Genomic DNA, 27,744 nt, shown 5'->3' on the forward strand with positions numbered 1-27,744 from the left:
CCTTCAGAATAACTAGCTGAATCTGTGATACTACACATGTGTTGATATTTTAAAAGGATTCGCATTTTTCGAATTTCACAAAAAAAATTTATTTTTGAACATCAAATTACTCGAAAATGGCGCATTATACGAGAAAATATGAATAATACTTCATTTTACAAAACGTTCAAATATTCATTAGATATCGTCAAACTCAGTTTCAAAAGTTGTATTCTTTGAATTTTTTGTGTTTTTATGTTACGAAATGGTCATAATGAGAAAACTGGAAGACGTGGGTGATATCTTGAGTTCGAAACAGATTCATCGAATGAATGAAAAACTAAATTCCCAAATGAATTCCATTCGATAAAACCGTTTGTGAGATAGAACTGAAAATAACGTTTTTTTTTTAATTTTTCAACAGCCTGTATCTTTTAAACCGAGCCGATTCAGAAAAAATGGTAGAGGAAAAAAGTATTTCTTTTGACATCTAGAATCTACTCTTGAAATATTTGTACGAGTCAACGACTCACCCTTTATAAGCAGCAAATGAAGTGGGACACCTAAAAAATTGCCCAAGTTTGACAATCAGTTTTTTTCAATCTCTTCTTGTTGTACAGGGTGTATAAATATAAGGCTGCCAAAATTTTTTTCGACAATTTGACAATAGAAGGTCGCCTATATACTGAGTTTTTTTGATTGGGTGGATTATGTCGACACTTGAGGATTTTTCGGATACAATGCGTTGCTATTGAAATATGGCCGTTTTATGAACTCAACGTTTTTTCTTGAAATCCTAGCTCTAACTCATTTTATCATTTCATAAAATGATCAACTGCATTGTCCTGCATAAAGTGCTTACGATAAAAAAAAAATTAATTTAATTAAGTAAAATTTTCCACAGTTTTTTGCAGAACTACAGCTTAAAAGGTAACATGGAGTGTGAAAATTGTTTTTATGGCGATAATGCGTTGCCTCATCGAGCATAATTAGTTCCCAAGTATCTTCGAAAGCAAAATCCTTTAATTGTATTAAATCAACCCATTAGAGGGTTGGAGTTTTTCCTAAAGGAAAGACACCCAGAATGTCTCAGGTGAAATGGTATAGAGAGAAGGGAAAAGGCTCTCACAAAACTCCAATTTGAGCGCCTATGAATGACACTCGTTTCAATTTAATCTTCTTTCAAAGTGTAACACTCAACAAAACTCAACAAAATTTCAATGAAATTAAGGATTTTTCATCACACAATTACCTACTTACCTCATATATGCTTTGCCACTGTTTTGATCGATTTTCTTACAAAGTATTCCTTGATGCTGTTCACATTTAACCTCTGCTATGGTTTTTCAAAAAAAGACGAATTTCTCGAGAAAAACGAATTTTCATAAAAAGCGTTATTTCCAAGGCAACATGAATGTGCAACGAGTAAGTGAATTCTTCCCGAAGTATTGACCTAACAATCCACCCAACATAAAGAAAAACTTTTTAAGGCCAACATTGTTTTTAAATTCTCAGACAAAAAGATGTAAACTTTTTGCTTCCTTATATTCTCACCCTGTACAACAAGACGATCTCGAAAAAAAATACCCTGAACCAGTTGCTTAAAGACTAAGAATTGTGCTTCGCATCACAATGGCTAAAAATCCAATTCAAGAAAAAGAGGTGATTTCTTCTTAATCACTCTATTTAGTGAAAGGAGTCAGAATCATTAGTACCTGATTCTACCTCTTCTTTCTAAAACCTCCCTGACAATTCTATAAAATTCAACATCTTTATAAACTATATTTCAATTCCAAATTGTATCAGTCTTTCAAAATTTTTGAAAAGGACAATAAAAAAACAAAACAGAAAAAGGACATGCTTTGAATCAATTCCAACTACTGAAAAAATTTTCATTTGGAGAAAGTTGAGAATTTTTTACTATTGGGGACACTCAACTTGTCGATAGAATTGCATTAACCTCGAATGATGTCATTCATATTCTTTTTCGACTAAAATCCATGAATAACGTAGATCAATAAATGGAGAGCAAGACTTCAAGAGCTTCTGATCTCTTTTCATTCAACTTTGCGCACCATGTATTAAGGAATTCCACGATTGAACCAAGTCGCTCAGACTTAATTCTGGGAACGCTGTTAATTGGCACATTTAGTCTCTACTGCTAAAGCCTCCGAGTTCATCAATTAAGACATTCATTTGTCAACCAATATATATCGTATGTGGGCAATCTAAGTAGGACAAGTAGTGTCAATTAAAAATTTTCGATTATATCTCCACTCTACAAAGCTACGTATGTATTATTCGCCGTAGATGAAATGTTAACATTTCCTGTTGCACCTGCACAGATACATTCCTACGATTCGATCATTAGGAATTCGAAAGGCGTATATTTTCGTTTGTAAAGTTTGTTATTGATGCAATATTATCTCTTCACAATCGAGCAATGGTTTCTACAAGAGTCTTGGAAGTTTCCGTTGGTAAAGGAAGTCAGAAATCTCAGAGAATAGGTGTAGTAAGGGGTGCACCAGTAGTCAACTCATTGATGAGCAGCCAGTGGTGGTCTATTTGAAATAGACCACACATATAGTGCCTATATCTCTAGGTATAAGTGTAATATAAGCTATAATTTTTAAACCAAACTACTTTGAAACTTTTTGTTATTTGAAAAGGGAAATAAAATCATTTTTCGATACTGGAGAAAATATTCCTCTCACGTTCTCGAAGAGCAACTCTTTTAGTGATGAATCTTGAAATTTCATCAGCTGGGTGTAATCGTTCTGTCTTGACGATTCTTTAACTGGCTCCATCTTCTTGGGAATTTTTGAAGATCACTTAGGGAGTGATTTTCTTCTGCAGCTGCTTCTGTTTGTGGCATACTTTGCCAGGTTCAAGTTTGGAGGGGGCCTTTTCAAACAGTTGCAGCAGAATGTTGTTCAGTTTTTTGTTGCTGGCACCTGAGTAGACAGCAGCATAGTTGGAGTGTCGAGCCATCATCAAGTGCCTGTATTTAAAAGGGTTAAGTGGTAAGCAGATTTACGAAGATATGCTTAATATCCTTGGTGATCAATGTACTTCGTATGCGACTGTGAAAAATTGGACTACAAGCTTCAAAAGAGGTAAATTTTCCATTGAAGATGATGACCAATCGGGAAGGCCAGTTTCTGTGTCAGTCCCAGAAAATATCGATGCTTTTCATGACATGATTTTATCAGACCGTCGAATTGGGCTAAAACGGATATCTGAACAACTGAATATTTCATACGAACCCGTTCATAATATAGTTCACGTCAATTTGGACATGAGAAAAATTGCTGCAAAATGGATCCCCAAATGTTTGGATGTTGACCAAAAGCGTACAAGGGTAGAAGCATCGCGTTCGATCTTTGCTCGATTTGATAACGATGTAGAGTTCTTAAACCGAATTGTTACTATGGATGAGACTTGGGTACATTTTTCTACTATCCAGAAACAAAGCAACAATCGATGGAATGGCGACACTCTGGTTCCCCAAGGCCTAAGAAGTTTCGTGTCCAAAAATCTGCTGGAAAAGTTGTTGCTTCAGTTTTTTGGGATTGCCATGGAGTAATCATGATTGATTTTTTTGGATAAGGGTAGAACAATAACCGGAGATTACAATTCGACATTACAGACCACTATACGGGAAAAAATTGAAGAGAAAAGACGCGGAAGGCTATCCAAAGGTGTTTCATTTTGCAGGACAACGCCCCTGCCTGCACACAAATCTCATGTTGCCATGCAAACAATTCGTGATTTAGGGTTTGAATTACTAGAACACCCCTTTATTCACTGGATTTGGCTCCATTCAACTATCATCTCTTTCCTCAACTGAAAAAAAGTTTAAAAGATCGTAAATTTTCCTCCAACGAGGAGGTAATAAAAGCTGTGGAGGTCTGGTTCGCAGAGCAAGAAGAAAACATTTTTTTTGAATGGTCTAGAGACGTTGCAGGTTCGCTGTAATAAATGTATTCAATTAAGAGGAAAATATGTTGAGTAGTAAAATATTTTGATATTGAAATTGTTGTGTTCTATAACAGGCTAAGAATTTTTCAATATAGCCTCGTATTATTTGTTGTTTCTCTTTGCGCTGAACGTATCTATAATTTTTCCCCATCAGGGAGCCAAACAGCAATAGGCAAGTCCAATGCATGAATGGGCGACTTCTCTGTTTATAAATTTGAATACGCGCGAAATAACGCCAGTGCTCTCTTCATTTTTTGGGTCCATTCTTCGATCTTCAATTCATCAATCACGGAGCTATAAGTACTAAAAAGGATCAATCAATTGTCCCAATCAAGACAATCTACTTTTCGCGATCCCTCAATGGCCCAAAACGAACCCCTTCTTCGCGACTAGACATAACAGGTATATCGCTATTTATCTGACCGTTCTTTGTTGTCTACTTTCATGAAACGCAGTCGCAGCGCCCACAGATGACGTCGTTTTGTTTAACAGGTAAAAAGGACCGCTACTACGCATACTTTACTCAAAAATAGCCAGTGAACGCCTTCGCTTTAGCGCGCTCGCATCAAGTCGGCCGTGTCTCCATACGAACTCGAAACGAATCAATAAAACGAATCGAGCATCGACGGTTTACAGTTATATCCTATATCTAATCGAACGTATCGTCAACCGAGGTGAAACTAGACCGCGGTCTTTACCGTCCACGATGAGAACCAGCGAAAATAGATGACAGCAGGCCAAGGAGAAGACTCAGGTGAAACAACTCGCGAAACTTGACGAATTTCGACCAGTGAGGAAGATGTGAAACTGCCCAAAATGGTAAGGATGGGCTTTTCCTCCAACCTCCAAGGGAAGGTGTCCCACGACGCCATCATAACGAGGCAGGACGCGGAACTCAGGCTCTTGGAGCTGATGAAAAGATGTCTGGTGTCTAAAGTTAAATGTGATCGCGAATACGCGGTGGCTCTAAGTGCGGTCGCCACGCAAGGGCTCAAAATGGACAAGAGTGACGACTTGTGCGGCAGTCTGATCGCCTCCACGTGGAGGACCATGATGGAGGAGCTGGACAATACCGGGAAACTGATCAAACAGAACGCGGACAGCGTGGAGAGCAGGGCGATAGATTCCCTGAACTGTCTGTACGCGGAGAAGAGGAAGATCAGGAAATTGTACCAGGAGGAGTATAACAGGATCCAACACCAGTTGACTAACGTGAGTTATAAATTTAGGATGGATAAATATAGAACTGATGTGTTCCAGCCCGTTATTAAGATAGGAAAAAGGGGCTATTACTATTTGGAGCTTTTGGAACGGTTGTGAATGTGAATGGATGTTTGGTGCGGTGCTCCAGATGGAGAAGAATACGTAGTTGCTCTATTTATGATATCCAATGTTCGAAAACATGAATCTCCGAGTAGACTATGGAATTTTGAGAGTGGATGTTTGTTGTTGCCTTCCTAATTCACCTTGTAAGATAAGGATTTCGCAAGGGAAGCTCTATAATAAAGTACAAAAAGCAGATCTAGTCTGGAACTAACCATTCTGTCAAGTTTGGTCTCCAAAGTTTTCTTGATTACCATTCAATCTTCCAGTGAGGGATTTTTGTCCTAGATAAGGTTTAATGGTTGTAATGGCTTCACCACTGACCCAATAACTGTATTCTAGTTTTTCCACCTATGGGGATGACCTCAAGAGGAGTGTTTTTGTGGTTCTCTGTTATATCTCCTAGAAACTCCGATTGTCTACTACCTAATACATTATGTTGAATTTGAAGGAGACCAAGCGCGTATTTTTGAACCACTGGTTTCTATATACTGGAGGATTGAGAAAACTTCCAGAATATAGTGAGGTTTCCTTTCAATGTAGCTGTTTTGGAATAATCGAAAGTTTAGGTGGTTGTGATGATAGTGAGGCATATGAGAGTTGTAGATTACATTTTGCGTCGAATGAGGACAGTCCAGTCAGTCAAATTCGGACTTAACAGGGATTCAATTCTTACAAAATATTTTACCAGAGTATTTTCTTAACATACTCTGTTAAAGAAGTCAATACTTTTCGAGGAGGCAGAATTATGGTTTGGGGTGTAGTTCTTTCGATGGCAGAACTTATTTATTACTACTTCCAAAAACCATGTCAACCTGAGATGTCTGAGATATATATTGATGCTACCAGGTTATTACTTTTGGGAAGGCCAAGATCCCCTGAAATTAATCCAATCGAGAACGCTTGGGATCAATTACAAAGAGCTCTTAATGCCTATGCAGAGGCCACAGCCCCAGCGAGAAAGGATTCAACAGCTCCCAGATCTTAGGCCAGCAGCATTTTCTGAATAACTTGATGGAAGCATGCAAAGAAGATGCCAAGCAGTTGTTGGTGATCGTGGAGGTCATACTTTGTATGGAGGGTGTGTTCTGTTTTTCGTGAAACTATATACTTGATACATTTTTTGTTACTGCTTATACAATATTGCTTTGAATTATTATTATTGTTCTAAACTCAAAAAGTCTATACATATTTCAAAAGGTAATGGGCTTTCTCTGAAGAAAAAACTCAAAATTAATTCAATATCTTAAATTTTTGAAGAGCAGTTTTAATGGCTGCCATACAGGGTGAGTCTTTAGCTCGTACAAATATTTCAACTGTAGACTCTTGAGTAGAAACACTTCTTCCCATACCATTTTTTTCGATGGATAAAAAGATATAGCCATTTTAGGTTTTCATAATGAGCTGTGCCACCCTTGGAAAAACAAAATTACCTTTAAACAGAGTTGTATTCAGCTAAAGTACCCAATTTTCACAGATATTTTTTATTTTTGAACGTCAAATTACTCTAAAACGGCGCATTATATGGGGAAATATAAAGAATTGGTCAAAATGAGAAAACCTGAAGACGTGGATTGTATCTTGTGCTCGAAAAAGATTCATCAAATAAATGAAAAACTATATTCCGAAATTAATTTCATTCGATGAAACCGTTTGTGAGATAGAACAAAAAAAATAACATTTTTTTATGGTTTTTGTAACAGCCTGTAGCCTGTAGCTTTCAAACCGAGGAGATTCGAAAAAAAATAGTAAAGGAAAAACGTGTTTCTTCTAACCTCAAGAATCTACTATTAAAATATTTGTATTAGTCAAAGACTCGCCCAGTATAGTGACCCAAACCTAAGGTTCTGCTACCTTAACACCTATATTATGCAAGTCGTAAATCGCGGTGAATGGTACCGAGTGCATATTTTTTGGAAAACCCGTTTCCATAATAGAATATGGACTGCGTCATTGACCATCTTTCACCAGGAAATGTTGATTGACGTTAAGACCTGTTCTGAATTGGAGGTTCTATAGAAATAGGTGGTCCAAAATATTAGCGCAGAATTTAATTTTCCACAATTTCTTTATGGTCCTCTGCCATCATATGTGAGCTACTTTTGAATACGTTATTCGATGAACCAACATTGAAACGAAACTTGACAATACTCTAAAAATTGTCTTGAAATAAATGAACTAAATCATAACACACACTGATATAAAATCAATAAATGTTACGAGCTGAATCAAAGTATTAACAGATATCAGATGTCGCTAGGCTATATCTCTTCCTCAAACTGGCAGCTGCAATCATATAAAGGGCCATCAATGTATTCCATTTCCGTCGGGGTATGAGTTATGTTGCTCTGACGTCAAGTCAAAAGAGCTCCTTCTCGACGAAACATTATTTTTGTTAATATTTCGAGTGATGTCGGTTTGCTAGTTCGATTCAGATTGTAACATTTGTTGATTTCATATTAGGTGGTGTCATGAATCTGAGTTAGGTCCCTAATAGATCCATTTAAATAATCAAACCTAATTCAGTAATTTAATTAATCTTTATTAGATTTCAATTAACTGGACTATATTTGGAGTAGTAACACCTCAGCGAAAGTGAAGAAGAGGATTCAAACAGAATTACGTTGAAAATACACTGGGCAAGAAAATTAACGCACATTATGGAAATCTCAAATTTATTCTACAACTGAAGGTGTTCTCAATGATAATTATTTTTATCAGAATTATGTATGCATATGTTATCCACTTTCAACGGTTTTCTTCAATACAGATGTTTTTTCCCAGCAGGAATGAAGAAAGATGATACTATCAGATTTTGAATGTATTGGCTCCATTCTAAAATCAGTTGTTCTCGATCAATTCTAGTAATCAATAGTTTTTCTTTCGTTTGATTTTCTACACTCGATCGCTATGCAACGCGAAACACGTAATTTGACCCAAGAGGAATGTGCCCAAGCGGTATTTTTGCGAGAAGATGGGTGGACATACACAAGAATTGCAGAAAGGTTTGGAGTTTCCCATACAAGTGTGTCCAGAATGTTGCAGCGATTCAGGGAGACAGGTATGAATGTTCGAAGACCAGGACAGGGTAGACCACGGGTAACAACTGCCATTCAAGAACGTTACTTGAGAGTTTCTTCGTTGAGACAACAGTTTGCAACCGCTCGCCTCCTTCTAATTCAGCTTGAGCAAACTCATGAGGTGCAAATTAGCACTCAGACAATAAGAAATCGCCTCAGAGAATATGATTTAAGGCCTCGTGTCGCGGCAAAAGGCCCAGCCCATCGAAGGGCGCGTTTGGATTTTGCGAGAGAGCATATCCATTGAGAAGAGGCCGATTGGGAAAGAGTTCTCTTCACAGATGAGTCTAGATTCTGCCTCTACCATTGTGATCGACCTTCCCTTGTATACAGACGTCCACATGAAAGATATGCTCAGTGCAATTTCCTGCATACTACTGGTTTCGGGGGAGGATCGATTATGGTGTGGGATGGAATATCTGACTGCTCGCACAGACCTAGTGGTCGTTGATAATGGAGCTATGAATGCTGATAAGTATATAAGGAACATTCTTGAAGAGCATGTAGTGCCATTTGCCCCATACATTGATGAAAATTTAATTTTTATGGATGATAATGCCAGACCCCATCGTGCGCGCATCGTTCAGGAGTACCTTGAAGAGGTTGAAGTCTCTCGAATGGAATGGCCAGCAAGAAGTCCAGATCTCAATCCGATTGAGCAGGTTTGGGACAACCTCAATAGAAGGTTGAGAAGTTCAGAAAATCATACAACTACTCTTAATGACTTAGGAATCCAACTCGGAGAAATCTGGGAAGGATTAGATCAGAACATTTTAAGATCATTCATTTTGAGTATGAACCGTCGTTGCCGAGCTGTAATTAACGCAAGGGGTGGAAATACCAAGTATTAAATCACTTATCCGCATTTCAGTATTTTGAAAATTGTTCATTTCTCTTCTTTCACATAAGATTAGATGAAATCCTGAATTGTTCTTCCATTTAATGTGTCTTGTTTCGTTCAAAACCTTTCCGAGAGAACATAAAAATTAAGTTATAAAGTCAATGTAGAGTTAACTTTCATTAAAATTGAGATTTTCAGAATGTGCGTTAATTTTTTTGTGCAGTGTTTAATGGATGTTGTCTGAGATTTCCAATTATTCAAAATCTAAGAGATTTGCTGCCAAAGTATTCCAATAGGTCATATTACGGTGATAGGAACTTGTGACGAATGTAATGGGTCAACTTCGAAGCGCTTCGGAAATATCAAATTGAGGTAGCTGATACTTGTTTGACTATCAATATAAAATCTTCAGGTGAGTGAAGGTGATACTGATAACCGAATTATTACCTCACACTTGTGAAAGTATTACCTTCACTATCCTAAAATACCTATTGTGATAGGGGAACACGTGTAGAGGTAAAAAACTAGTCGTTCATCGTATAAAACAATATCACCTCACTCTTCATCGATTTCAGATTTTAATGTGGCTCGGAATATTCTGATGGTATTTTCGAATTTTTATGTGAAATCCAAGAAGAGTTTCCCAACATTCCAATACATTTACTCCCAAAATTTTAATCGATTTAGTCTGAATTGAATGATTGGATAAAAATTGAGCTTTTCTCACGTTTAGATGCAGCTTTCAGATAACCGTCTTGAGAATCATCTTGTCGACATTTCTGTACGTTAAAATTCGCCAATCTACCGGTTCACCTTCAGAATAGAAGGAGTGGTGCTGCCTGTTGTAACTTCTTCGCGGACAATCTTCTAGCTAAGACGTTAACCTTATTCATTGCTAAATTTTACCTGTGGCTTCATTATCTTGTAATGCCAACCTTTGTAGAATCTCTTCCTTATGAAGTTTTCAATAAAATATGAGTTGTTTCAAATCAAATCTTGATTTTTCATGTACGAGGATATATTGAAAAACTCTTAGCCTACTATAGCACCAAACAAAATTTCAATGTCAAAATATTTTATTACTCAACATATTCTCCTCTTGATTGGATACATTTATTACAGCGAACCTGCAACGTCTCTAGACCTTTAAAAAAAAAGTTTTTTCTTGCTCTGCAAGCCAAACCTCCACAGCTTTTATTATCTCCTCGTTGGAAGAAAATTTCCGACATTTTAAACTTTTTTTCAGTTGAGGAAAGAGATGATAGTCGGATGGAGCCAAATCTGGTGAATAAGGGGGGTGTTCTAGTAATTCAAACCCTAAATCACGAATTTTTTGCCTGGCTACAAGAGATTTGTGTGCAGGGGCGTTGTCCTGCAAAAACAAAACACCTTTGGATAGCTTTCCGCGTCTTAAATTTTTTCCCGTAGAGTGGTCAGTACTGTCGAATAATAATCTCTGGTTATTGTTCTACTCTTATCCAAAAATCAATCATGATAATTCCATGGCAATCCCAAAAAACTGAAGCAAGAACTTTTCCAGCAGATTTTTGGAAACGAAAACTTCTTAGGTCTTGGAGAACCAGAGTGTCGCCATTACATCGATTGTTGCTTTTTTTCTGGATCGTAGAAATGTATGTATGTAAAAGTTTCATCCATAGTAACAATTCAAAGTCTTTATAATCAGTTTCAAATGGAGCACAGATCGAAAGCAATGCCCTTGCACGCTTTCGGTCAACATTCAAACATTTGGGGATCCATTTAGGAGCAATTTTTCTCATGTCCAAATTTGCGTGAACTATATGATGAAGGCGTTCGTATGAAATATTCAGTTCTTCAGATACCCGTTTTAGCCCAATTGGATGGTCTGATAAAATCATGTCATGAAGTGCATCGATATTTTCGGGGACTGATACAGACATTGGTCTTCCTGATCAGTCATCATCTTCAATGGAAAATGTACCTCTTTTGAAGCTTGGTGTCCAATTTTTCACGGTCGCATACGAAGGACATTGATCACCAAGGGTATCAAGCATATCTTCGAAAATCTGCTTACCTCTTAGCCCTTTTAAATACTGGTACTTGATGATGGCTCGATACTCCAATTTTTCGTTTTTCACAATGTCGGTGGACATCTCCTTTCTTTTAATTTATTGCGTAACTCTGGTTTACTTTTTTGACCTCAAACTTCACACTGACACTTCTGATGGGTTATTGTTCGTTGCTATGGTAACGCAATATTTTTTTTATGCATGGAACTGGTCTAGGCTAAATAGATATCAATACATCCTTGTATATGTCTGAAACGTTGAAAGCTACTATAAATATGAACTAGATAAAGTTTGAAGATCGTAGAATTTTCTACAAAAAAGTATCTTTATTTCTGTGAGCCACTCTTCTCTAGTTATGGTGATTTTTAGGAAATAATAAATTACTTATGCTCTACTTCTAACGGCATATTATCCGGAGAAAGTGGGTAGGTACTTCTAAATCCCTGAATATATCATTTTGTATCATAAAACGTTTTATTTTTTCCGTTGGGGACACTTCACATGCAAACCCATAAGTGGATCTCTTGTTTTGTTACCATTCATTCACCAAGGAATGTCCAATCTTCCTATTTCACCTCTGGGTCGGTTTTGAATTCGTCATCGATCATAAAATAGATTTCTCTTCCAAGAAGTCGATTCAGTGAATACAGCGTCGTCGGTTGTATTTCAAGGTGGTCCGTAAATAATTCTCAACGGAGATTAGATAGATAAATAACTGTTAGAGGCGTGTCCCGACAATGGTCATTCAAGTAACACGAAAATTTGACCGATTAATTTATATTAGAAACGCCTACGTATTCTTTTCGGCTCTACTCTTGTGAAAATAATTAATTGTTCCGAGATAATTTGACAAAATGTCTGTTTTTGCCTCTGACAATATATCTCCATAACTCTTGTGAAGTTGGCACCGAGTCTTTCGAAAAACAAATTTATTTGGAGTCTGGGTAGATTTAAAAGAGTTTTGGAGTTCCTGATACAAATTTTGAATTGCTCAAACTTCACGCGGTGCTGACTTTTTCAAAAAACATTGTTCTGCTGCTAATTTTCGTTGGCGAAGGAAGAGTTCAAGAGTTTTCGATAATTTTTAGAAAAAGTTCTGCAGAAATAAAAAAAAATCAGAACATAGTTTTTCAACTCTTAAGAAAAATCATATCGAGAGCGCTTGGCGAGTTCCACGAAATATCTCAAGTGACTTTCATCGAAAAAACAAAACTTTTCAATTTATCAGCAATAATAAGGTCAGACCGACGAATTGGGCTAAAACGGATATCTGAAGAACTGAATCTTTTCTATGAATCATCATATACTTCAAGTCAATTTGGACCTGAGAAAAATTGCTGCAAAATGGATCCCCAAATGTTTGAATGTTGACCAAAAGCGTTCAAGGATAGAAGCATCGCGTTCGATCTGTGCTCGATTTGAAAACGATGTAGACTTCTCAAACCGAATTGTTAGTATGGATGAAACTTGGGTACATTTCTACTATCCAGAAACAAAGCAACAATTGATGGAATGGCGACACTCTGGTTCTCCAAGACCTAAGAAGTTTCGTGTCCAAAAATCTGCTGGAAAAGTTCTTGCTTCAGTTTTTTGGGATTAACATGGAGTATCATGATTAATTTTTTATATAAGGGTAGAACAATAACCGGTGATTACTATTCGACATTGCTGACCACTCTACGAGAAAAAATTGAAGATAAAAGACTCGAAAAGCTATCCAAAGGTGTTTTGTTTTTGCAGGACAACGCCCCTGCACACAAATCTTATGTTGCTATGCAAAAAATTCGTGATTTAGGATTTGAATTACTAGAACATCCCCCTTATTCACCAGATTTGGCTCCATCCGACTATCATATCTTTCCTCAACTGAAAAATAGTTTAAAAGGTCGTAAATTTTCTTCCAACGAGGAGGAGCATAAAAGCTGTGGAGGTCTGGTTTGCCGAGCAAGAAGAAACATTTTTTTTTTTAATAACAAAATATTTTGACATTGAAATTTTGTTTGGTTCTATAGTAGGCTAAGAATTTTTCAATATATCCTCGTATATTTGGACCATGCTTGAGACGAGCTTGTTGTGGACCAACCAAGTATACCAGCTTCACCTTGAATTTTCTCTTGTAATTTTTTTTTCTCTGCTATTCAAACCTTGATTTCTCATATTTTCAATTGTAATATTTTCTATTAAATTCCCCATTTTTTTTTTCTAAAAAAAACCAAACCAACTGAACATACTGGTACCGGCACCCCAAACAACCCCTGTTGCATCGTCTCTGGTCTTTATTCAAGTGACGAAAAATCTTCCATTAGTTCATGGTTGATTGAATGTTGAACTCACTTCGATACGGCATCACACGTAAGTAAGAGACAACCTGTGAAGCCGAAAGTATACCTACAGGTTATAACGGAAATATAACCATGCATACAAGCATCCGTTTTTGGACTCCGAAGTAGTACTCCATGTAACACCAGGGTCTCCATGTACCTAACAGTCGCTGTCTCGAATTTATGCACGGTTGATTATTGTCTATTCAAGATTTGAGCATCATTCGATTCTGACTTTGGCGGTTGGTCACGTAGTCTGACGAGTCACAGCAAGGCAGTACTATCAATGCAATCGATTTTATATTAAACTTGCGTGAAAGGAATACACTGCTCAACAGTTGATAAGGATCACTGACCTTCCATCAATTTCGAGATGTTTATTTTGATCAGATACCAAAGTATGTTTAGTTTCATAGAAAAAAATTGGTAATTGAAAATATAGGAAATTCGAGGAAAAAAAAAATTATGAAGAATCCCGGTAAAGCTAGTCTTATTTGGTTGGTCCTCCACTAGCTCGTCCCAAGCATCCTACACTTCAAGGCATATTTTCGATGAGACAATTCATGAAATTTTGAGAGAAATTGGTCCAAATAGCCACCAAAGCGTTAGAAATTAGCTCTAGATTGTTCATCGATTGTTCTAGACAAACAGCTGTCAGGACATGTCCGCCCAGACATGCTCAATGCAATTCATGTCTGGAGAGCAAGATGGCCCGTCCATCCTTTCAATAGCGGTGCTTCATTCATCATTTTCATTGCTGTATCTCGTTATTGAGAGTAAATCTATAGGAAGACTCAAAAACAAAGCTATCGGTGCGATCAAACTCATAATTTCTTAGGGTTACTTGCGACTGTGTGCCCTCCTGTGACTGAAGAGACCCAACCCTGACCTACAGATTATTCCACACTCCGGGCAAGGATAGTCACCAACCAGATCTGGCCGCTGCTATATTCTTCTCGAGTCTCCATTATAACTTTGGACCAGAGACCTCCACTGTGATCTGTCTAACGCTAGTTGTTCCCAGTTGTGATTGGCATTAACTGATTTTAGGGATTGATGCAGTATATCCTTAAACCGCTTATACTGGTCTCCTGGTTTGCGAGCTCCCTCTGTGAATTCTCCATAGAGAGCTATTTTGGGGAGTCTTGTGTCTTGCATCCTCAGAATGTGGCCGCCCCATCGAGTCGGGCCCTCGATACTCGAGTCTCAATTGTTATACAACTCGCGCGCTGCAAGACTTCTGCATTTGAAATTAATTAACCATAATAGGATGGTTTTTCTGGGAGATTCGCGTGTAGAATCTTCGAAAAATGTTCAAAAAGATGGGTTCAGTTAAAAAATCGTCAAGACCGTCAAGTTGCACCGATCACGATGAAACTTCAAGATGTATTACTAGTACAGTTGCTCTTTGAGAAGTTAGGAGAAATATTTTTTCAAATATCGAAAAATGGTTTTATTTTCCTCTTCAAATAACAATTAGTTTTAAAGTACATTTCTTTGAAACCGAGTTCGAAACATATAGCGTATATTATAAAAATACAAAATTTCAAATATAAATTATGGTTTCCCCCCAAATCACTCCTGTAACCGCCACTGTGGAGGATAAGGTTCGTTTTCAAATATTGCAGACTGAAAATGCAATCGAAAATTTTTTCATTTGAAATGAATGTTATTTGAATTTTTCTCCACACTCAAACCATAAACTTCGTTAATACTTAATGCGTGTGAAAATTGGTCCTTTCATACGTGCCACCATCAAATGGAAAACCTTGAAAATATGTCATTGCAGGAATTATATCAGATGCATGCGGTCAGTTTACATTAAATGGAATTCCAATTACCTTCACTTCTTATCAGCAACAGTCAATAATTTTCCGTAACGAAAATTATATTTTTCTCTCAAGGATTTTTTTAGTACCTTAGGTGCCCCCGGAAATTTACAGACCATTTTTTTGGTTGGAAATCGTTTTTTTTACATTCGATCAGATTGAAGTCACGAATCCAACAGTGAGCACATGAATTGCAGTTTGAAACAAAGGCGTATATTCTATAAATATTATCAATATATTCTCAGATGAAGATGATTTTTCCAGTTTTTCCGGGATTTCCTCAATAAGGTATAACATTACTTCAAAAATTATCACCTCATCATCATTATTATTGCTCATTCCCAAATAAATCCACTCTGGCTCTACACATTAGGTTGGACATCTACTTCATATACAGCATTCATCAACTTAACACACCTTTGTACTTGAAATTATTCAAGAGGTACAATCCTTCTCTGTTTTATTCATGATACTCAATAAGAACAATTAGTAGTCAACACCGCACACACTGTTTGCGTAAAAGGTTTCTTTAATCACTATTCTGGCTATATTCATTAGCATCTCGCTTTCAGAAGTTTCATGTTATTAAAAAACGTTGTTGGATTTTCTGGTTATTGTCATTTATGTAAAATATCCAAAAAATATTGCGTCATAATTACAAATCTGATGAAGTTAATGTTTTTCAGATAACAGAGGAGGTAACGAGGAAGAAACTAGAATATCAGAAATACTTGGAGTTGTACAAATTGATGCGGACGAGATTCGAAGAGTATTATGTTAAGGGTGAGTTTTTCGTGATGAATATTTGAGTACAATTTTTCAAAATAGCCAAAATGAGAACGAAATGGATAAAAATAATTTTTTGGTTAGTTATATAAGGCGGAGATTGAACACTCTATAAGTAGTAAAGATTCATGTATGATTTCTCGAGGAATAGTCAAACAAACACAAATAGAAAACGATCAGAATAAGGCCACAAAGAAGGGTAACCGAACAAAAGCATTTTGCGAGGGGTGGATATGTTTTTATTACCTATATTTTTTTAATATACAGGGTGAGTCTCGTACATATATTTTAACAGTAGCCACTTGAGGTCAAAAGTTACACTTTTGTCCTATACCATTTTTTTCCGATTCGGTCCTGATAAAAACATACAGCCATTTTAAGCTCTCATAATGAGCTATGCCACCTTTGGAAAAACAAAACTCCCTTCAGAGTAACAAGCTAAATCTATGACACTACACATCTGTGGATATTTCGAATAGAGTTGCATTCAGCCAAAGTACTTTTCAATTATTGAACATCAGATTACTCGAAAACTGCGCATTATACGAGGAAATATGAATACTTTTATTTCGCAAAACGTTCAAGTATTTCTTAGGTAGCGTCCAAATTAGTCTCAATAGTTGGGTTCTTTGAATTTTTGATATTTTTATGATACTTAATGATCATAATGAGGAAACTGTAAGATGTGGGTGATGTCTTGTGTTCGAAAAATATTGATCAAATAAATGAAAAACTATATTCCGAAATTCATTTCATTCGATAAAACCGTTTGTGAATAAGAACTAAAAATAACATTTTTTTATGGTTATTCAACAGCATGTATCTTTTAAACCGAGCCGATTCGAAAAAAATGGTATAGGAATAAAGTGTTTCTTTTGACCTCAAGAATCTACTGTTAAAATATTTGTACGACTCACCCTGTATACATGCAGTCTCAAAACAGTTTATAATACTTCCTTTTCTTCCTTTTTCCTTTTTCGATTCTTGGTTGGGCTTATATTGAGCCCCACTGTTCAATATTTCCGAGGCCCTTTTATGAAAAATTTTGTTCTTAAGTAAGAACAAATTTTGACCTCAAGTAAGAGCAAAAGTTTGTTCTCAAGTAAGAACAAAATTTTGTTCTTGAGTAAGACCAGTTTTTCATTAGCTAAGTAGCTAATACTAATAATCACCAAGAAGACTATATCAAGATATGCAGCATCAGCTGGCATCGGCCAAGAGTGTTATTTTTCTTTACTTTCTTCTCTTAAACACGTAACAATCAATGAATAATTCACAGATAGTTCGCACATATTTATTCTGCGATTCAGGACATAACCAACATTGTTTTTTTACAGCTGGAAGGGGAGGTAAGAAATTAGACGAAGTCAGGGACAAATACCAAAAAGCTTGCAGAAAACTGCATCTTACACACAACGAATACGTCCTGCTTCTCTGCGAGGCGGTGGAATTCGAAAAAGATTTCAGAACAGTTCTGCTTCCCGGACTTTTGGAGAGGCAACAGAACATTCAGGAAGATTTTATACTGATCTGGTGAGTTTTCGATGGATTATTAAAGGTTTCACTTTGTTTATTTATTTATGGCAAAGTTTCCTTCTTCTTGAGATCAAGAGTTGAAGTCTGGATACCTGAATACAAAAATGATTTGTGAATATCTTTTTTGTATTCATGATTCTGACAGAAAGAAGGAAGAAACTGCTGTGTATAAAACTGGCGAATAATTCTGATAGAACTGAATCTTTGTGTACAAAACCATTTTTCTTTCGAGTACCTATCTAACCAGATAATTGATCGTAATTTATATTAAAATATATGTATACATAGTAAGATATTACGTTATTAACATGTTGAGAGCAAACATTACAGATAGATTCTAGTATCATTTTTCTGGCATTACGCCAGAATAGGTTCATAACTATTTCATAATGCATAAAATGCATCGTTAATTCATAAAAATTGGCATTATTTCAAAATGATATGGGGAAGCCCGAAAAAGTAAAGGAAACATTTGTTTTGTAACCTTTTATGTGTTTTTTCTACCAGCATCTGAGACATGGAGAAATAAAAATTACTAAATAATGAGTATCTATATGAAAAAATTTATTGAGTCGTTAAAGTTAAGTTTTTATGACTTATGCTGTGGATCAATTGCAATTTTGTAGTGGTCTTTTGGATGGTACGAAATGAATTAATAATCAGATAATTATATTCCTGAAGAAAATGTTTCTAACCAATATGTTGGGAAATATTCCAATTAATTTTCGGGTTTCCCATTTCCCATTTTTGTCCTTATTACTCATTATTTTTCTTTTTTCGTGTTTTTGATTTCGGTAGGGAAAAGTATCAAAAATATTAATGCTCTTTCTTTCAAAATATTTTTCAATTGATAAGTAGAGTGAACAGTTGAAGTATTAGAAAGCACCTATAAATACAAAAAAAAATTAACAAATCGCTCAAATGTACTCATTACACTAACTCTTACTCTGTAATGACCGACAAAAGGAAAAAAGGGTCCTAATAGATCAATTACTCTAACGACGTACCTGCCTTTCGAATTCGAAGGAATTAATAGGCAGCTATATAATTTGAACAGAGTTGCGACAACATTGCTACTTACAGGCTTAACGCTTTAGGCCAATTCAGTTCTGAATTACCTCGAAAACTACTGAACGATTAACGAATACTATATGGTGAACTTATTTTTTGTTAATCCCTAAGAAGTTTCAAATGAGGAAAGTCTGGATTATAATGACTGTTTAAAAACATAACAAATGATTAATTTATATGTAATATGTACCAGGATGTATTGAGAATTTTAAAGCAATTCTTCAGAAGCAAACAAATTGAGAAGGAATATACTGCTCAAAAATTGAAGTGGTTATTGTCCTTTTTATTGTAGTTACATTTAAGCCATATTTTTATAGTCTTTAGTTTTATTCCGGCCATATTAACAATTCGGATTCATCGGCCTGCATGAGCAACATCTTGTCTGTTGCTGTTTTGCAACACTTCTACGATTTTTGACAACACAGAAGGAATAATATCGAAAAGCCTTCAGTTTGTTTTGGTTATAATTTCATCCAGATAATCCATAACAATTACCTCAAGGTAACCTCAAAGAACTTGAGCAAAACCAATTCCACCAGAACAGAACACAAAACTCCTTAGACCTTCGATGAATAGGGTGTCTAGATTTCATCAAGACTTAGAGATGCAAGTCTCATTCAATTCTCAAATATTATTACGCAGCTCTGATGTGACTTTTTTACGTGAAAACTTTACAGCGACCCTTCTAATAAGTTATTGTCCATTGCTATTATCCTTATCCACGGTCTTTGTCTACAAGATATAGATACATGATACATCCTCATAGATATCCTTTAATCTAAAGGCATTCAATTTTTACAGGAAACAAATTCTTATAGATGTATCCAGTTTGTCGGACCTATCTTCAGAAAAATTCAAGAAGATTCAGAAGAAAGTGGGGAATTCCCTGGAAGCTATAAGACCAACAGAGGAATACAAGGATTTTACGGAAAAATTCAAGTAAGTTTCAACAATAATTGCTGTTACAGGGGCTAGTTCTAGACTATAGACCTACATTGAGTAGGAGTGTAAGTTAGTCACAAAGGAGGTACTTTTTGGGGTGGATTAACATTTACAGCAGAATATATCTCTACAAACTGAATCATTTGGTCCAAAATGGCTAAAATGGAGTAAATAATGAACCAAAATCAACAGGTGCCTTAGACGTAGCTTTGACATTGTACCGAAAATAAAACACTACGACCTAGTGAACACCTACCGCATCCGTTGACGCTTGCCAAGACAATTTTTCCGACATCCTGGTTGATTTCCCCACTTTTTGTTTACAGAACAGGGCCAGTCGAGCAAGTGAAGTTCGTCTTCGACGAAAGCCTGATAGAAGACTCGACCGTGAAGTTCTTGCCTAACCAACTTACAGTGGACAACTTGACGGTGGACTGGCTGAGGAACAAGCTGGCCGATTTGGAATCTAGTATAAAGGAGAGCGAAGAGAAGCGTGCCAACATATCGACAAACAACCAGGAGACGCCCTTGACGAACGGAAAGAGCTCCTCTAATCAAGAGTTCAATAACAGGTGAGATTTGTGGTGAAGAAGAAATCTAACAATTCTTCTTTGAGGAAACAGAATTTTTTCAACTAAAACTAGGTACCTATAGTTTAACTGTAGATTCTTGGGGGAAAATAAAACACTTGTTTACTGTTTTTCCTATTCCGCCTAAATAAAAAGATACAGTCATATTGAGTTTTCATAATAAAGGTATATCATGCACTCCCGCAAATCTGACATTGACACTGATGGAGTTTTTCCAAACTAATTAAATATACCCTTTCACAACCTTTTAAATAGGCTAAAAAGACGAGCATAGACTCTTTCTTATATTCCATTTAGCCAATGAATTAGTATTTATATTACAATAAACCGCAATTTCGTTGACAATTAATATCGAATATTCCTCTTTGATTTGTACAGGTTTTTCATTTCCGATAATTATAACGACTGTACCCATATCAGCTATTAGTTCTGATTTTCATTACCAATATGATATAATAATGTTTATTTCATTTCGTACGAGAGTTGCCAGTTTTAAATAAACCTTCTTGTCCTCCTGGTAGGAAGATTCGGCTAGTAAGTAAATTTGTCTGGTAGAGATTGGCCTACTAGGTAGATTTGATCAATAAGTTAATTCGTTTAATATATTCGTCTAATAGATAGATTCGTCTAAAGGTAGGTTTGCTCTCGGATTTGCTTTATAGGTAGATTCACCTAATAGGTATACTCCATTCACAATTATTGCAGCAGTCGGTTGGCCATGGAAATTTGACACATTTCACTCTGTATAGTACGAAAATGTGGGGTTATGACCCTTGTCAAAACATTTTTGGGTTTTAAATCAACGCTATGTTGCCCGTTCTACGTAAAAGTTTCTGTTATTACGTACTTTATCACAAAGTCGAATCTCTTCGGAAAATATGCGACGAACACAATTGAAGTTTATACAAACTGATTGAAGGCATACCAAATCCAGTTATTTGCATGGAAAATACAAGAGATCAGTATAACATCATAATATGCACTAGCTTGAGGGAAGTTAATATTCGTTATCTTCTTTGGCTAAAGTTTGAATACGTTACATCAGTTGTAGATCTCAAAAACATTAACCCAAAGATGAAATACATATGTTGCAGTGGTTGGGAATGGGTATCCCCCGAAGGAATTAACAGATAATTACAAGGATGTTAAATTCTTCAACAAAAATCATCTTGCATCAATATAAGTAAAAGGAATTGAAGGAAGTTTCAAACAAGATGAACTTCACCTTTGAACAAAAATTTCACATGAATAAACAATTAGCAGGACAACTGGCGCGTATTTGTGGCGGTTCATCTTAATGCATTGATATAATAATAATAATTGGGTATTTATTGGTACCTTAAGAATTTTACAATGTATAGGACAAGTCAAATTAAAAATAGAAAAATCAATTTTCGAGAACTTATTCTACGATGACATTCATCGAAAATCCTGTAGTAAACTTTCCGCATTAATTCATTCAAACATAAAATTCTTAAATGCCACTACTATTTTAGATATCCCAATAGAAGAAAATTCTTTGTCATCCTCTTCATTCACAATTTTTCTGATTGTGGAAATATTCAGCTGAAATATGAGTCGTTTAGATTCAGATGAAACATTATATCTATTCTCTTACATTGAATATGTTCGCTACCGTCTGACGTATTGTGGATTTTAGAATATCAGGGTATAACTATTTGAATGAGCGGACCTGAATTCTAAATAGCACTTTCTGAAACCCTGTCTCTTTTTTCAATCACTTACGGCATTTTCGTCATATTAATTGATATAAGTTGTGGTAACGGCGTTATGACATCAACGACATTTCATGAGTGCCAACCTTACTCCGTTCTAGTTACAAAAAAAAGGTAGATTCGACTGATATGTAAATTCTCCTAATAAAAAGATCCGCTTAATAGGTAGATTTTCCATTTACCTGATGGATAGATTCGCCTAATAGGTAGATTCGCCTGATAGGTAGATTAGCCTTAGAGGTAGATCCGTCTAGTAAATAAATTCTCTCAAAAGATTTTTTTTTGTTTGGCATAAAATGATAAACAAATACCTCTTGACTACTTATATCTGAGGACAATTTCCTCTTGTTCCATATGCATACTAGTGCCCTGTGGCATCCAATTTCCTTCACTGAAAATACGACACCCAAACTACTTTCTACCTGTACTTCTTTATTTCTTGTTGTTGTAGGATAGCCAGCATTCTAGACAATTCGAAGAAAGAAATCGAAGAACTGAAATGTTCAGAACGGAAGATGCTGAAGCAGACTGATCTCATCAAGAGCGCTTTGAATGAACTAGGCTGTGAAGAAGTGCCATCCGGATGTGACTTGTCCATTGATAATCCGTCATTCACCAACGAAAATACGGCCGAACAGGTTAGTATTTCAGATTTGCTAAGCAGAGTATTCTCCGGTTGGGCCCATGTTTTACCTTTGAAACTATTAACATCAGAAAAAAACAAGTATTGAGATAAAAATCAAGCAATATTACGAAAACATAGAAACCTTTCAATTCATTTGTACAGGGTGAGGCAATAATTCAATATTTCGAGGGAATAAATAGCAAAAACGAAGTGCGGTTTCAAAATTATCGGTTTTCACTATTTTCAAAAAGTTTTCTTTAGTGAGCTATAGAGTGAGGTTTCGGTCTCATAAGCTCTCTACAATGTTAAGTCGTTATATCGGTATCCATTTGAGTCGAAAATTTGGATATTGAAATTCAAAAATTTATATTTTTTGGAGAGGTCTAAAACCTGTCTGAACATTATTTGTCGAATTTTACCTACAGCGGGCTTACAGGCGATCTCTTTGATTTAAATCCAAAAAATTGTGGAACAGTAAGTAGTGCTAGTGAAAATCTGAATGCCTTATATTTTTTGGTTCATAAGTGCTGAACATGTTATGATGAACAAAAATTTGAGTAACATTATTTTGAATATTCTTAATTTCTTCAGATCAATTCGTTTAATTCTTGTGAATGTAAATTGTACATGAATAGTGTGAAATTTCTTCCCTTTATTGTGCTGAATTGAAATTTAATTAAAAAATCATATTATTCTTCGGGAAAGAATTGATTTATATTCGAATTTTCAATGAGGGTTTACTTATAAAACTTATAAAAAATTATACAATTTTTATTAATATGCAATTCACAATGCATAAAAAAGCAATAAGTATTCAACTCCAACAATTTGCCCCATTAGAAGGACCATGGTGGTGCTCTAGATCAGCCTGACTGGTAAAATAAGTGATAATTCATCTCTTTTATCGATGTTATTTCGAACTGGTTGACTTACTGAGCAATGTCTTTCTTATGCATTATTACTTCATTTCCAATATTATTTTCCAAAACGGTTCACGTCGAGTCATAACTTATTTCCTCCATTACAACTTCGTTCACTGAAACCTCCCTATGAAATATTGAAGAAATTATTGCCCCATCCTTCATTTACTCCATCTGTTTGCACATGCAGAGCCAGAACAAAACGACCACGGTGTTCAAAAAATCATTTGGTCCCCAAAAAATAGTGAAAATACTCCGGAAACCGTTCAGGAGAAAGTCAGCTCCATCCTCTCCTGTAGCTCCTCCAAGGACTAAAGGAAGACGGGATTCTTCTGCACACAGCGAAGGCGCAGAACCTGTCAGCAGTACCTGGGTACAGATATATTTGTGTTTGCATGGTCATTCGCTTGAGGCTGATTGAATACGAATTTTTTGAGGAAATAAATATAGAATAACGAAGCCAGGACCCTAATTCACAATGAAGATTGTTCTGAGTAACCTCAGAACGAGCATTATGCAAAGTGACTTTAAAGAAACCCAATTTATTAGAGCAAATCGTGATAATTTTTGAGTAGATGCGCTGATCATTCCCAGAGTGTGATTATTGATTGCTTAACTAAAGTCAGGAGATTTAATTTTCAATTTATTGTTTCACAAAATCAATAACAGTAAATCTGGCTCATTATAGCCTAGAGCCATTGTAGAATTTGCAGGGTTCATACCCTTCAGTAGAACGTTAGAACTCTCAGTTTGTTATCAGGCAGACAATTCTCTAATCGAACTGAGATAAATCTGGTATTCTTTAAGTGTCACTATCAGCACGTCTCTAAGAGGCTCTTTTTTATTTCTTTCTGAATACTAATTTCCAGAACATTTTCAAGGAGTGCAGAAAACTGATTGATTATGAGCATGCTGTGTTTCCAATGTCATGATGTCGATCTTTTTTCGAATAACTACATCGAAAACTACATATTGTAACTCTCAATCTCTAATGAAATATCCATTTCAACTTTCTGGTTTATTTCTTAGCAGCATTTGGCAATATTCAATAATTCCAATCACAATTCGGAGAAAATCTACTACAGTGAGAACTATTTCTATAGCCAGTAAACAGTAATACCGCAAAGCAAGAGTCAACTATTTGAAAATTGCTCTTTTTAAATGTAATAAAGTGAAGACGAGAAAACTGAAATGAATATCCCCATGCTGTGATTTTCTTATTCAGCTTTTATGTTTTCCTAAATAATTCCTTTGGTCAATATCTCTATCTTTCATTAGGTTACGCTGACGACAAACAAGTCTTTGGTGGAGGAAGAATGGTTCCACGGGGTTTTACCACGAGAAGAAGTTGTCAGGCTCTTGGTCAACGATGGAGATTTCCTCGTCAGGGAAACAACCAGAAACGATGAATCTCAAACAGTTCTCTCAGTTTGCTGGGGTGGTCATAAGCATTTCATCGTTCAAACAACAGCAGAGGTAAGCTCCAACACTAACATATAGCCGATATAAACTCGGACTCTGCTGTGAAGATTTTTCATCTTTATTTTTCCAGGGTCAATTCAGATTCGAAGGACCAGCTTTCCCGAGCATTAGAGAGCTGATTTTGTACCAATTCACCAGCGGACTTCCGGTAACTGGAAGATCTGGTGCTTTATTGATGAAGCCAATTCCCAGGGAGAGGTGGGAATTGAATAACGATGATGTTATTCTTCTGGACAAAATAGGAAGGGTAAGTTAGCTTCTGGAGAGCGGTTATGAACCACTACTTCTACCTTCAATTCCTTTAGGGCAACTTTGGCGACGTCTACAGAGCCCAGCTGAAGAACAGCAACGAAATATACGCTGTAAAGACTTGTCGAGGAACCTTGCCAGAAGACCACAAGAAAAAATTCCTACAAGAAGGTCGCATCTTGAAGCAATACGACCATCCCAATATAGTAAAGCTGATTGGAATTTGTGTACAGAAACAGCCGATCATGATAGTCATGGAACTAGTTCCTGGTACGTAAGACTGAGAAACTTTGGTTGAAATTTGAATTGAAAAAATCAATTCAAAATCGATGTTGAAGACTAGTATTACAAAATACGCGTAATTTCAATAAAATTACATGTTATCGCGTAGGCTTTGTCGTTTTGAGAGTTGACCATACCGTCGACCTTGACTTGAATCAATTGAACATCTTATGGTGTTGAATTTAACCTATTTCTTCAATTTTAAGGTGGATCGCTGTTGACATTTCTGCGAAAACAAGGGGCTAATTTGAACGATGGACACTTGATGAAGATGTGCCTTGACGTGGCAGCAGGAATGAGGTATTTAGAATCGAAAAATTGCATTCACAGGGATTTGGCCGCTAGGAATTGCTTAATTGGTGAGTTTTTTTTACTTTACCGTCGGTTTATACAGTGTGTAGTGTGTTAATCAAAAAAGAGGGCACCCTATCACGGCTCCCATGTAAAAATATGCAAAAATAGGTAAACTTTTCAGTTCGTAGGGGGCCATTTTTCACGTTTTTTTTTATTTTTCCTACTAACAGAAAGTGTCAACTGTAGAGAATTTTTGAAAAGGTAATCGAATTACCTTTGAAATAAGGACTCAACCCCCTTTCCATTCAAGGGTTGCTGTCTTAACTTTCACAAGGTTGATACAAATTATTTGAAAGCAATAGTCAACTACGAAGAATTTTTCTGATTCTGCCTGGTATCTGGTTTCTTTTCAAATTGGCAAACTGTATATAGGCATGTTAGATCAAAAAGTATTGTGTCCCAAAAGAAAAACGCTCACACCATTCGTTGTGAAGCAAGAAATAATTTATTCTCACAAATTTTGAAGAGCCAAGGAGATTAAGTTGACAACATGATATTCCAGGTTACAACAACGTGGTCAAAATATCGGATTTTGGAATGTCTCGCGAAGAAGAGGAATACATAGTATCCGATGGGATGAAGCAGATTCCAATAAAGTGGACAGCACCAGAAGCTCTGAATTTCGGTGAGTGGATTAGATCACACTTAACATTAAACGGACTAAATTCTCTTCTCCTTTCAGGAAAGTATACTTCACTTTGCGACGTTTGGAGCTACGGTATTTTATGTTGGGAAATATTCTCTAGGGGTGGTACGCCCTACAGTGGAATGAGTAATTCGAAGGCTAGAGAAAGAATAGATGCAGGTGGGTGACTTTTTTATGAAAAGAATGTTATTTTCCATATTCTGGCATAAATAATTCCCATCCATATGCTGTGTCCTGAAATACACAAGAACCCATCCAGATTGAACAATGTAGAGGTTCCATTCTGGTGGTTATCCATCTGTATATCCCTCATACATTACAGTGACTCTATAAAATACAGTGGCGACAATTAAATCAAAATTTAGCAAGAATATGGCGGCTTAGGAGCACAGATTTCAATGCTATGATCTCTAATTCGGAATGCGGATTGGATCACGTCACTTCACGTGACCAAATCCGCCATATTCTTGCTAAAACGATGAAAAACGAGACCACAATTGTCGCCACTGTCTCGTTGGAGTCACTGTACTCATACACAGATAGAAGAGCCACCTATCGCTAAGTAGGCAAATGTGCTTCCTAGGCCGCTCGTACCATGTGTAGATCCCTTCAACTACCACAGGTAGTCATACAAACTCTCCCCCTTAGCTATAGAAAAGTTGAAATTTCTCCTGTTCAGGTGTATCCTTATAGTTGATTGAAACAATTGAATAATGTATTACACGCGCTATCTTTATTGAAAAGTATCAATCAATATGAAAAATACCGCGGTCTGAATTAAAATCGGATGGAATATGAGTAGAAAAACTTGCTCAAAAATTTTTTTTTTCAGGTTATAGAATGCCTGCTTCAGAAAACACCCCGGAAGAGATGTATCGTCTTATGCTGAGATGCTGGGAGTATAAACCAGAAAATAGGCCAAACTTCGAACAAGTATACACCGTTGTGGAGACACTGTGCAACTCGTATAGGACGTCTTTTCTATAATTTTATTGCTGTTGAAATATAACTTTGTAATTTTTTTAATATCAAAATGTATCCAATTTTAAATCTGTTGAAAATATATTAATTTTTATTATTTTTTATTTTCTATCCGGTTTATAGTTATTTCGTGAGCACCTAG

General features: G+C 36.1%; 1 protein-coding gene across 3 annotated transcripts; it reads left to right on the top strand.

The window, feature by feature from the left end:
• The first annotated feature begins 4,475 nt into the window (after nucleotides 1-4,475).
• Nucleotides 4,476-27,699, top strand: LOC123319002 (tyrosine-protein kinase Fer). 3 transcript variants are annotated; one of them, XM_044905793.1, is made up of 14 exons: nucleotides 4,476-5,172; nucleotides 16,089-16,185; nucleotides 17,526-17,721; nucleotides 19,597-19,734; nucleotides 20,064-20,309; nucleotides 22,515-22,701; nucleotides 23,799-23,981; nucleotides 24,887-25,084; nucleotides 25,161-25,337; nucleotides 25,396-25,609; nucleotides 25,828-25,980; nucleotides 26,478-26,600; nucleotides 26,658-26,780; nucleotides 27,454-27,699. In XM_044905793.1, the coding sequence occupies exons 1-14, from the start codon at nucleotides 4,777-4,779 to the stop codon at nucleotides 27,606-27,608; spliced, it is 2,586 nt and encodes an 861-aa protein (XP_044761728.1). In that variant the 5' UTR covers nucleotides 4,476-4,776; the 3' UTR covers nucleotides 27,609-27,699. The 3 variants fall into 3 exon arrangements, with proteins under 3 accessions (XP_044761728.1, XP_044761729.1, XP_044761731.1); XM_044905794.1 differs by lacking the exon at nucleotides 23,799-23,981; XM_044905796.1 differs by lacking the exons at nucleotides 4,476-5,172; nucleotides 16,089-16,185; nucleotides 17,526-17,721; nucleotides 19,597-19,734 and having other exon boundaries at nucleotides 20,170-20,309; nucleotides 22,520-22,701.
• Nucleotides 27,700-27,744: the final 45 nt, after the last annotated feature.

This window comes from Coccinella septempunctata, chromosome 8, assembly GCF_907165205.1.
Source record: "Coccinella septempunctata chromosome 8, icCocSept1.1, whole genome shotgun sequence".
NCBI lineage: Eukaryota > Metazoa > Arthropoda > Insecta > Coleoptera > Coccinellidae > Coccinella > Coccinella septempunctata.

What these genes read in the sequence shown, in the direction of transcription:
- LOC123319002 (XM_044905793.1), top strand. Translation starts at nt 4,777, where the DNA reads ATGGTAAGGATGGGCTTTTCCTCCAACCTCCAAGGGAAGGTGTCCCAC. An exon ending in GAAGATTTTATACTGATCTG is followed by an intron (nt 17,722 to 19,596) that starts GTGAGTTTTCGA and finishes CAATTTTTACAG; the next exon opens with GAAACAAATTCTTATAGATG. An exon ending in AGTCATGGAACTAGTTCCTG is followed by an intron (nt 25,610 to 25,827) that starts GTACGTAAGACT and finishes TTCAATTTTAAG; the next exon opens with GTGGATCGCTGTTGACATTT.